Source organism: Neoarius graeffei, chromosome 5 (assembly GCF_027579695.1).
Source record: "Neoarius graeffei isolate fNeoGra1 chromosome 5, fNeoGra1.pri, whole genome shotgun sequence".
Taxonomy (NCBI): domain Eukaryota; kingdom Metazoa; phylum Chordata; class Actinopteri; order Siluriformes; family Ariidae; genus Neoarius; species Neoarius graeffei.
Window position 1 is genome coordinate 50751051 of NC_083573.1, and position 12548 is coordinate 50763598.

The following is a 12548-nucleotide window of genomic DNA, read 5'->3' on the forward strand; positions in this document are numbered from 1 at the left end:
TTTGTGTCTGGGCCATTCTCTAAACTTTCAGCCATTTTCTTCTAAGAGACAGCAAAAACCTTTAACCACGAGGGGCTCCCTAAGATTAGTACTTTCAATGAATCTTTATACTACCAAGGTTGTCTTGGGTTCAGAGATGCAATACGCAAATCTGAAATAGCAATTCTGCTGTATCTAAAATGCTCTTTTGGCAACACTTGGAGAACTGCTGCACCAGGACAACTGCTGAGTGTTAACACGTGCGCTGATGCAGACACCCTTGTTCTGCTCTCAGCAGGCTTACAATTGTCACTCATTAAAGTTTAATTTGCACTCTCCAGCACTCCCTCCCCACTCACTATCCCTTGGATTGGTAATGCAGCCCTTCTCTGATCTGCCCTCCCCTCTGAATGCCCTAAGCCCATGGGTCTGGCTGAGTGAGCAGCGAGCTTCGGCCCCAGCCTCCAACAGGACACACATAAAAAAAAGCCTCTTTCATGTCAGCAAAAGTCGATGGCCTCTTTCATGGTCCCTCTTTCAAGTGCATGCTGTGAAGGGGGCCTCACTTCACATCCTGCGAAGGTTAAAGACAGAGTGACACGTGAACGCAGCCAAAACGGCATTGCAACTTTGTCTTGTACCCTTGAACCCCACGTAACACTGTGCCACCCATCCCAAAAGACACAGGGCTTGTGTATGTGTAGAGCAATGCATTTCAACTGAAAGGGATCACATGGATCCATTATGACTAAATTTAGTCAAAAATGGGAAAAGCATTTAGGAAAAGATTTTGGGTGCCTCTGACCTAGTCAAAAAGCATCCACAGCCAGGCTGAACTTTCAGACTGAATTTCCAGCTATGTGATTCTGGTCAACAATTCTAGTCTTCCAGCTGGTGCAGTTTTAGATTTGATCAGTGTATCAGAGGTGCTCTGACTTGAGCAGGCATTGCATGTTTTTTTTTCTTTTTTTCTTCCTTTTTTTCCAAATGGACAGTTAGAACACTAGCATTATTACAGAAACAAACAACAGCAGAGCCTACATTCAGGGAGGACAAACCTTCATCTTTGGTATCATGATGGGACTCCCATCAGAAACAAATTAATAGACAATGTGATGAAATAAATACTTACAATAATACAATATTTAGCAAATAAATAACCAGGAAATAAATACATGAATACATAAATAACTGCATAATAATAATAATAATAATAATAATAATAATAATAATCAAAACTACTAGTATGTTTCAGTTCATTGAGTTCAGATTTTGAGCCCAAGTCACAAATAATATCCAAGTTTTGTTCTTTTTTTTCTTTTGGATGTGATAAACCATATGCCTTTGAGATTTAATAACAGGCATTAAGTAATCCACCATGGCTTGTGTGCTTGATATTTGTAGAAAACCATTATCTGCTAATACATTTCTCCGTTATCCAGTATGAGCACCAAGTACAATCTTGCAGTGGCTCTACAGGAGTTTTCTCTATTGGTCATTTTCAGATCAGTGGATGGAAATTACAAATGCGAATAATCAGTGCTCACTGTACATCTACAGAGGATTCATCTTTGTACCTTTGTCTGTATTTCTTTGCAGCAGCTCCCATGAGATCCACCAATCAATCGATCAGTGCTCTTGAGGGTACTCTTTAAAAAAACGCATCCTCTGCCCCTCCTCCCTCTCCTTCAGGATCTGTTTTCATCCCTATAGGATTCAGGTTCATTGTTTAGTTAGGAGGATGCTAGTCAGTTCTGCACACAGGCTCAGGCTATCTCCATGTAGAACCTTGGGCAGCAGGATCGGAAGGTGAGCTGTAGCTTTTGTTAGAATTTATCCAAGATGAAATAAACCCCTAAAAATCCACACAAAGTTACTTTCAAGCATTTCTCAAAGAAGGAGAAAAACATCATACCACATTCTTTTGGCATTTATCTTTGGTCATAATTTTCTTTACATATTGTATGAAAGGAACCCAAAGCACTCAAGCTGTTTAGACAAAAAATGTCTGAGTGACATGTCTTGATTTTTAAAATACTGATACTGTTTTCTGTATTAAACAAAAGCAGTGATACCAAAAACGACTGCTCACTAAACGACTGCAGTATTCTTGGTTAATCACCTTTTACTGAAATTATGTCAGACATGATTTCTTCCATTAAAAAGAAAATCAGTTGGTCTATTCCAAATTAAAGATGAACTACCAGTGATACTGATAACTACCAGTGATACTGATACTACCAGTGATACTGATAACTATACTGAGAAATCTGTCTCTTCCATAGTGTTTTATCTTTGGTTTCAGTTGTACTTTAATTCCTGTGTAAATCAACTCCGATTAAAAAAAAAACCTCTGTCAGCATCAGAGATGTTAGATCTTTCACATGCTGTGGAGATCTGGCCTCTTCTCGCATCATGCCGTAGTGCAAGAGACAGTAGGGGAGGAGGTGCTGGACCCTGAGGACCCAGTGGAGGATGGGCGTCCATCCTCGCTCCAGCGGTTGAGGTTTCTACGGCGAGCGTTCATGAAGAAGTTGCTAACAGTGGACAGCTCGAGGCCCAGTTGCTGTGCAATTGTCACCTGCAGCTCTTTGGCAGGTCGCTGGTTTTCTCGGAAGATCGCCATCAGTGTACGTCGCTGCAAGTCTGTGAAGACCAGGCGAGTACGCTTTGGTCCCTGGTTTCTTTCCTGCTTGGACTGCTCCTGCTCCTTCCGCTTACATGCTGAGGGCCAGAGACAGAGAGAGAAAAAGAGAGATGTAATTGAATTAGTTATATTAAAAAAGTTGCTTCAATTTTAAATTACATTTGTAATTATTCATTATTTAAAGAATTATCTAAAAGAATAAGATTATTGCTTACACATACAGTTCAATCTGTGTGTTGCAGTGGAATAAATATTCTTATTAGAAGTAGGAAAATACTTTACAAATACAAAATTACTACATGCAACGGTAATTACTGCAAATGTCTGGCCTATCTATCTATTTTTGCCTATAATTATGTTTATTTGTGTCAGTTGGCTGGAGCTGTAGAATCATATTTCAGAAACATTTGCAAAGAGAAACCATTTAAAAAAGAGCAAACTGTATATCACAAAAAATACAAAGTGCTATTAATTGTTTTTAAATCATTTTGTATTGCTGTTAATAATTACCGAAAAAGATTGTAGAGTGTAAAAAAAGCAATAACAGATCTTGTTAAAGCAAGTATTAACATTGTGCACCACTTCATGCTGCCAGCACTAGCAGACGCATATATTATGACTTCCTCATTGATTCCACTATTTATTAATAAAGAAATAGCACTAACATACATCGTTGTCCACTTTATATGTACATGTTACAGATTTATAAGAGTGTAGAGTGTAGCGTCTCCCTCCCATTCTCCCTGCTGACACTTGCCAATGCAGGACCAAGCATTAACTAAATGCTTCCTCATGTTGTAATCATGTGTAAAAGGCTGGGAATTACCATGCTATAAATCCAAAGCACTGCACCTCTTTCACAGGCATAAACATCCCCCATAGAGTTCTTATGATCATGAGAGTAGACCTTAATCATGATGTATGCCTCTTGTCTCATGTTGCCGAAACGTGATCGAAAGCACCACTGTTCTTCACCCCCCCACCCACCCCCCCACACACACACACCACCATCCCTCACTACACTACCTCACTGCCCCCTCTCAACCTTCCTCTCTTCTGACCCACCCCCTGCTGATTTCTTGGGCCATGGGCTGATAGAAATTATTGATTAAATCTATGCTGCTCAGACTCCTCAACCTACAGAGCCTGGTTAACCCTTTCAATGCTGCCATGGCTTCCACTGAACAAATACAAGGTTTATTTTAAGGCTCTGCAGGCAAAACAATCATGCCTCAATCTCAACCATGTCAATTTGAATTATAGACAGGTGTGGGCTCTTACATGCCTGTTTTACCCATCAACAGAGTTGCTAAATGACTCTCAAACTCGCTGATGTTGCAGAGACACTGAGAGACACTCAAGCCTTTTTTTATATCGCATTTATTCATTTAGACTTTAAGACAAGGGCTTCAAGCTCCAGTGCTCATGTGTGAAATCCCTGCACTGCCAGGGAGCTGAGGGATAGAGTAATGATCTCCATCCTGTTCTGTTACTGAGCCACTCACTCTGTCTCGCTCTCTCTCGATCTTCTTTTTCAATTATAAGCAGTGCATCCTGTATATACCTACACTCAGCTCACAGGGCAAAGACACAAAAGAGCGAAAGAAACGGATAGAAAGACAATTACACTATTTATTTGCAGCACATCACTAATAATAGCTATGATTGGGTCACGATATACATATGAATATAGAAAAAGTGTCAACAGATTAAAAGAAAATATAATTCCTATATTTCAGCTAGTGTATATCAATACACATATTGCAGCCGATGTGCAGTACATAAAAAAAACCAAATAGCATAAATAGCATGCAATTTATCCAAATCCTAATAATTGCCAAAACATTATATATAAAGTTCTACAATTCTCTAAAATTACACATATATTATTAAGAATTAAATTCTATTTCTAAATGGTAAGTTTTTAAAATAAAGCCTTATAAAGCCAAAGCAGCTGTTGATTTAATTTAATGTAATTTAAATTGTATGTGGGTATAGAATATTGCGTTTGGGTTTTTTATTGTAGTATAATTTGGATTTGCAGTGCTGTAGTACATTTGTACTTAGTTCTATGATAGGTCTATAATGTTTGGACATTAAGCATTAGACATTGGGATTTGTCTGCCAAAATCCAGTTTAAGACTGCAAGTCATTACAAACAAACAAACAAACAAACAAACAAAAAACTGAATATTAATATTGAAAATACATAAGATACTATGTTACATAATTTCTGCCATGATGTTTTGTTCAGATACATTTTTCTGCATTAATTTAGGTCATCTTTCTCCCAGTCAATGTTCTGCATTAAGTCTCCTGTTCTCTGAAAGGAAGCATGGTGCTGCGTGCATTCTAATTCCAGCCTGCGCTTGCTTATTCACAGGAGCTGTGAGCTGGCGGCCTGTGCTCTGCTTTCCCAAGGAAATCAATACCAGCTGATAATTAAACAAAAGGCTTGGCAAGAAACGCCAACCCTTGTGGAAAGTAGGTTATATAGAAAGGCACAGAGGTGTCCACCTTGTGCCTTTGCCAGGGCTAAAAAGACTGTGTATGAGTGTGTGTCTATTTGTGAGTGTGCATTGGACAGACAATTGGAAGAAATGTATGATTCATCAGATGATACCAAATATTAACATGCTTGATGCATTAATCTACTGTAAGAATATTTTAATGCCTATAAATCTAAAATGAATCAAAACTTAAACAAATGTTTAAGACATTTCCAAAAATACAAGTGGCCAAGTTTAACTAAAAATATTGCTCCCCAGGACAATATATATTTGACTGCAGTTACCAAGTGACTCACATTAGTGTATTCAGGAAGTGGCACAAAAACAACAGCAAGATGCAGTATCACGCGGGCAAAAAGGGCATTGATTTATTTTGTGTATTTCCGTGCTAAGAACACTCCTATGACCGAGAGCACATTGTTCACCAATCAATATCTGTGGTGGTAATGCAAGCAGAATAATTCATTCTGAAACACATTTCAGGCTTTGGTGATTGATCGCTTGGGATTTGAACAGACTTTGGCAAGGCGGCATTCACGTTCGTCTTCGGTGACTATCTACTAGGGAGAGCTGTCCGACATTTTGAAAGCCATTCTCATGTTACTGTTTTTCTGTGGAGCTCTTTGTATGCCATGTGCATCAACTGGATATTCAGCCCTAGTCTTGTCACAACACTGCAACACTATAACAAGCACTGGATTTCAAAACAAATCTCTGAAGAATATTATGTAGCAGCCAACAAAGGACATCACTTCTCCATATCTTGTACAAAATGACATTAGTGCAATTGCTGCAAAATGAACTCATACTTTTTTCCTTTCTTTTGTTTTGAGCATTGCGTACCTTAATACAATTTTATTAGGAAATGTCAACAGGGCCATACATTCAGCCAGTACAGATAGCTAATGAAATTTTAAAGGAAATGCATCTGAATAGAGATGTATTTGTTTGGAACTATATTGTTTTAAGTGTTGTCTCTGGACAAAGACAAAAATGGCAAAGAAAGGCTTGTGCCCAAAAGTTTTTGTGATACAGAAAAAAATGAATAAAACTTCTATCATTTTAAATTCCACAATGAGTGCTTTCTGATGTACAGTGAGCTGTGAATTCACATCAGAAATAGAGCTGTGTGTTAGTTTGCTTTGTCCACCTTATAGACAAATAAGCATGCTTGAGAATTTTACCTTCCAGTCGCAGTGATGCCATCCTCTGAAATTCTGGCTCTTGCAACCAGCGGGACATCCTTTTGAAGGTCTCACGGCCAGACTTGAGCTTGCTCCAGGGCTTTGGGTTTCGTAGCAGATCGGACAGGGTACCCTGAGAGCGGCACAGCACCCTCTCTGCGAAGATGGCCTGCGGGATGCTGTACCTCTTCAGCTCTGTGATGATCCGCTGGGCCACGTCTTTGGTGTTGATCTCCTCGCTTGCACTGCTACTCTGGGAACCAGCCAACATACCCTCCCTGGTGAGAGCAGAACTTGAAGAGGAGGAAGAGGAGGGGGAAGAAACAGATAGCTCAGCCAGCTTTGAGGCCTGCTGGCTGGGCTGATGATGCTGGTAACTCTGGGTATATATATGGGGGTGGTAGGTGGGTATGTGCTGGTGGTCAATCTTGTTCAGATGGTGGCTGACCCCATGGTCACTGCCCAGAGAGGGGGGTGACATTTCCCTCCCAAAGTCTGCCACTGTTCGGCAGAATAGGTTACTCCCATTGCTGCCCATATGGACCTCATGGCTGCCTGCTAACATCTGGCCACTATGTCCATTCTGGGTCCCTAAAGAGCTGTAGCTGTGCATGGCCGGTTCCAGACCTGAGCTGCCCAGAGGCGGAGACAGAGTCTGTGCCATACCCAAGTCTTTGCTGTAGGGGTTATAGAAGTTACCTCCAAGGCCTCTGTCCTCGCGCATGAGTGTAAAGCTACCGATTACATTGCTGACAGGCAAACAGGGATGGTGGTGATGATGATGGTGAAACTTGTCGTCAAATGGCTGCAGGGGGGTCAGTGTGGTGTAGGTGCTGCCACAGTTTGCAGGGCTCTCCCTTCCATAGCCCAGCGTTGGCATACTGTGCTCGTAACCAGGGCTTCTGTGCTCATGTTCCAGGCCCATGGGGGGGCTTCCCAAAGCTGGACGCGAGAAGGCAGCAGAGACATCTCGTGAGTGCAGCATCACTCGACTGTCTTGACTGTGTGCAAGCTCCACATGACTGTGAACCGACACCTCTCCCATATTCCCATCCATTTCTACAAAACAGCCTTGAAATATCTTACTTTCAGACGTACAGTATACCTGTTAGGAAGTGTGAATGTTTGCAAAGTGATAAATAAAGTATAAAGAAGAGCAATATTTTTGCTTTCAGTCTGATGTCAAAAGGCGGATACAGGAGTTCATTTTCAGCATTTTTTGTGCTCCTTAAATGCACCTTGTCCTTGACCGTGGAAAGCCTGTGGAAGAGATACAGTAGGCCGTGATCACTTGATTGCTTATTGATCAGTTGTTGTTGAAACCTCGTCGCATATTGATCACGTACTACCAAATCCTGGCCAACCACCGACAAGTTTAGCAACAACAGCGCAACAAATAGGCTACTTTGATTCTCCGCAGGCAATTTACACAAGCGCAAATCATTCGGTGTGGTATTTTATTAACTTAAGTCCCAATACATTGAACTCGCTTTCTTTTTCGGAAGCTCTAAATATTTGAGGTGATTTTTAGTCATCCTGGTGTTGGATGCTCTTACCTCAACGCAGCAGGCGATGCTGGAGCAGATACCCGACACACAAGAGCCGCGGAGGGAAAACAAGAATCCTGAAAATGTATGATGTTTTCCAGTCGGAAGAGATCGATAATCCAAACAAACAAACAAACAAACAAACAAACTGCTATCGAGGTGAGATACTTTTGCACACCATCGACATGATTCTGGGTTTGAAAAGGCGGCGGTCCGTCTCCTCAGTTTACTTCACTTTCCGGCATAAATGACCGGGATGCGATAAAATGCCTCCTGCTTGTGAATATTGTCGGCTTTGCTTTGCTCTGCTCTGCTCTACACGGCCGAGCGCTCTGTGTATGTCTCCGAGCCCAGCTCCCTTTCTGTCATTATCTCTGTGCATCCCCCTCCTTCCCTTTCCTCTGTCTCTCTATCGATCTCAGCCCCGTTTTTCTCTCCTCCTCCCTCTCTCCCCCTCTGAACGTCACACACTTAAAAATCTGACAGATGTTGCATGAATTTCTAACTCGGATTAACTCTTTCGCTCCTGTAGGCTGCCGTCTGCTATAGTCACTTGTAGACTTATTAAACCATGGCGATATTTGGTAAAACTGCGAGATCATCAGTTATCTCATCATAAATTAATTTACCAGATTTTTTTCAAGATTCAAAGGCTTTATTGTCTCACACACACACACACACACACACACACACACACACACACACACACACACTATATAAACATCGCAACATTGTATACAGTGAGATTCCGAACCTTCTCACTCCCCAGTACTAAGAATAAAAAAATATATACGAATAAAATATTATCGAATTAGAATAAAATCTAAAATGTGCAGGCGAATAGAATCAGGTGCAAAGTGAAAAAGTGTATCATCTGTGATCTGTAATAATGCTTAATGTCCAAGCTGATACCCCAGTTAATGATGGAGTTCAGTCTCCTGATGGCCTGAGGATAAAAACTGTTCCTCTCCTTCCTGTTGGATGGTAGTAGAGGAAACATTTCATGGCATGGGTGGACTTCCTGCCTCTTGTCTGAGTGTAGATTGTTTCATGAATAACCTGTCTCTTCACCTTTGCAGAGGAAATCCTCCTACATGTTGCTTGACGATTCAATTCAAAACAAAATTTTATCCATCCATCCATCCATCCATCCATCCATCCATCCATCCATTATCTGTAGCCGCTTATCCTGTACAGGGTCGCAGGCAAGCTGGACCCTACAAAATTTTATGTCATTAAAAATCCTGATAAATAAAGCAACTGCACTGGCTTTTCTGATCCTGTTCATTCATTCATTCATTCATTCATTCATTCATTCATTCATATCTCTCTCTCTCTCTCTCTCTCTCTCTCTCTCTCTCTCCCCCTCTCCTATATCAGTGGCACACCATTCCTTGGTTATATACAGTAGCAATACATTTGCCATAGCTTGCCTATACCTATAGCTAACAGTGTGTCAGAAATTAATTTGTAAGCCAATACGTTACTTTTTACTTTTTATATAAGGCTTATAAGAATCTATTCGACTGATCACTTCTTATTGGACAAATAAGACTAATATTCCCTTTTTTCCTTTTTAAAAGTCAGCTTTAAAAAAGACTCATAAGTTTATTTGAAGGTCTTTATTGCGTAATCATGTTATAAAATTGAAGTGTGTGTGTGTGTGTGTGTGTGTGTTTTCATGGGTATATCCTAATAATTTCTAACTGGCATATTAATTTTCATCGATGAGCAGGATTGAGTGCCTGGAACATTGCGGATGTGGTGTGTTGCGGCAGCAGATGCTGCGCTATCTACACACACACACACACACACACACACACACACACACACACACACGGGCTCTGGAAGAGCTGCAGGGAGAACGTAAAGCGCCTTTCCATCCCAGAAAACAGGGAGAGAGCCTTTAGAGGGGAAAGTTCACTCTCGAGTGCAGACAAAACAGTCGCTTGAGAAACATCAGACCAAGACAAGTCGATAACACTCAATCTTGTTCAAAAATCTTTGACTCTGCAAGTATTATAAGGGCTATTTTAAAAGGTAAACATTTTATTTGATTTCACGCAATTTTTTAAAAAAATGCCTAATCAGCAAATATGGCCTATATATTATGGATATGGATAAAAATAATCCATATGTCAGACTGCACTTTGTTTAAAACATCAATTAAATCAATTTGTTTGTAAAAAGACAAGGTATTTCCTGCAGCTATGAAGGTTTAATGGTAGGCTGAAGTAAACATAATCAATATTAATTCTGTTCCTACTCAAAAGCACATTATATTCCTTAGGCTGAATAATAATAATAATAATAATAATAATAATAATAATAATAATAATAATAATAATAATAATAATTTGGCTTAATCACTGGGGAAGTGCAGTAGTCTTACTGTGTTTAAAAATGCTTCTTTTTCTGTATATAATGGCGAGATCACTATAAAGAGAGCAGTAGCAAAGGGCCGCGGTTAGAAACAGGTGAAGGCCGGGGCAGATAGTGTGGGCGCTGCTGCTGAAATGTCCCTGAGTGATCGAACACTGATCATGGCTCTCAAATCAAAGCTGTGCGGCTGCTAAATTATTTAAACGTGTCTCTGTGAACATATGGTGCGGTCACCCGCTGCTGCGCGCTTTACAGGTCCACAGATACTGTGCTGTGAACTTTGGGCTGATTATATCAGTCTAAAAAGGTTTCCGTCCTGATGGTCCATTTTCATCCCGTCGTTTGTGTCCATCTTCCTTATCAACATTTTTTTTTAAATCAATATCAATATTTTGGATTTTTTCCATTTTATTTTTCACATCCAACTCATTGATTTCTCTTCTGAAAACTGATAAATTGTTTTATTTTCAAAAAAATAAGGAAAAAGTAGCCGGACTCTTAAAAAAAAAAACAGTGGTACAAATATCCAAACAGTGAGCAAATCAAGAAACGGACAGAAACAGGCTGTTTATGGAGGATCGATCGATTGCAAATCACAAACTATATAGGGGGCTGGGGGGGGGGGGGGGGGGGGGGGAGAGACACTGATAATACTTTCATTTCCATCAAGGGGACCAGAAATACAAAAATTGCTGAATTAATTAATGAATTACTCAAATTTGTAAAATATACTCAAATGTTATATATTTATAATGTATATTTTATCTTCAGAATGACATTCTGAGCTACACTAAACCTTCTGAGAGCTGTACATCGAAAGTCATAAACTGTCTACATCTGAGTAGAACTCCACATACTCCACTATCTACAGAATTTAGATAGACTTTATAATTATTGTTATATTATATAGTAATACTAATACTATATATTATCAGACTTTATAATTCAGACAGGTTGACTGAAAGGTGCACTGTAAAAAGAGGTTTTGAGTTATCATAAATATCTTAGAAGTATTTAAAAATTAGACTCTGGACAGCAGGCAAAATAGTATCAGGATTTCATTTAAAGCTGAGCGTCTCTGAGAACTAAAAAAAAAAAATGTTGATTTTGCGAAATTGAACCGACTGAACGAAAGGGTTAATAATCTACTTTATGTAAGGTGCTTTATGTTAAAATTATGGCAAAGAAAGTCCTTGTGACAAAACAGTTTTTTTTTCTTAAGTAGAATCGACCTAATTGATGGACACTGTAAACCTCTCTAAACAAAATGACATTGCTATTACTAAATTAATTTAACTATTACATTTGAGATATGATAAAGATTCAGTCTCAATATTTCAACATGTTGCCATACAACATTAAGGAATATTTCACAAGTGAATATATTTCCACTTAGCAGCTTCATCAATAAACCGAAGTATTCACATATAATACAAGAAATCTAAAAATCGGTGTATCCTTCAGAAAGCTAAATGGCAGATAGGAATCGACCGAAGCCTGAAGTCAAGAATTCAATTAAAGTGATCGAGTTTCTCAGACAGCACTCGCCTATTAAAAACAGTAAGACTACAAAGACCAGGATAAAATCCTAACGAGGAATTTGAGCCATAACACGAAATTAAACCTTGTGCTCTATATTAAAATGCGTAAAATATGTTTTTATTTAATTTCTTAAAATAAATCAGTAATATTTCAGCAGTCGTAGATCAGGTGCTTTAGGCCTAAACGTCTTCCATTAATCAATATTGCCTTCATATAAAATTCTATAGAAACTAATGTGACATAATTCGTTTAAATTAGACTACATTTCGCTATATATTGTGGCTAAATTAAATTCGGTGGTACTTCATCTATTTCATTTTACCTCATTTTATATTGAACAATTTAAAGTCGCACGAATTTCAAAGAAATGATCATTTTGTATTTTCATGCGCTTTTCTCTTAATATTTATATTTCTGTCTAACTTACACCCCTTGCTTGGTTTGATTAGGACATAGCCCTACCCATAAACGAGAATTATTGCTAAAATATATTTTAAAACACGCCTAAAATATTAGATTTAATATAAAATTTGTGAAATATAAAAGTAAATAGTTGAAATAGGTTGGTGGTGTTTAGTCAATACTGCATGACTGTAGGAGCCATTGCCTTTATTATAACCTATATTCTAAGGCCAAAGAGAGCAGACTAATTTTTCCCAGGAATACTCTTTAATTTATAAGAGCTGAATCAAGATCTGCAGAGCTGAATTATCACACTGTAAGAGTTCGTTCAGATTTGGAGGTTCACTGGGATATA

General features: G+C 39.1%; 1 protein-coding gene across 1 annotated transcript; it reads right to left on the bottom strand.

Annotated features, from left to right (window-relative positions):
• Window positions 1-2257: 2257 nt before the first annotated feature.
• On the bottom strand, window positions 2258-7377 carry onecutl (one cut domain, family member, like). Its single transcript, XM_060920580.1, has 2 exons — window positions 6321-7377; window positions 2258-2703 (listed from the first exon to the last, which is right to left on the bottom strand). Exons 1-2 carry the CDS (start codon window positions 7375-7377, stop codon window positions 2393-2395), a joined length of 1368 nt encoding a protein of 455 aa, XP_060776563.1. The 3' UTR covers window positions 2258-2392.
• Window positions 7378-12548: the final 5171 nt, after the last annotated feature.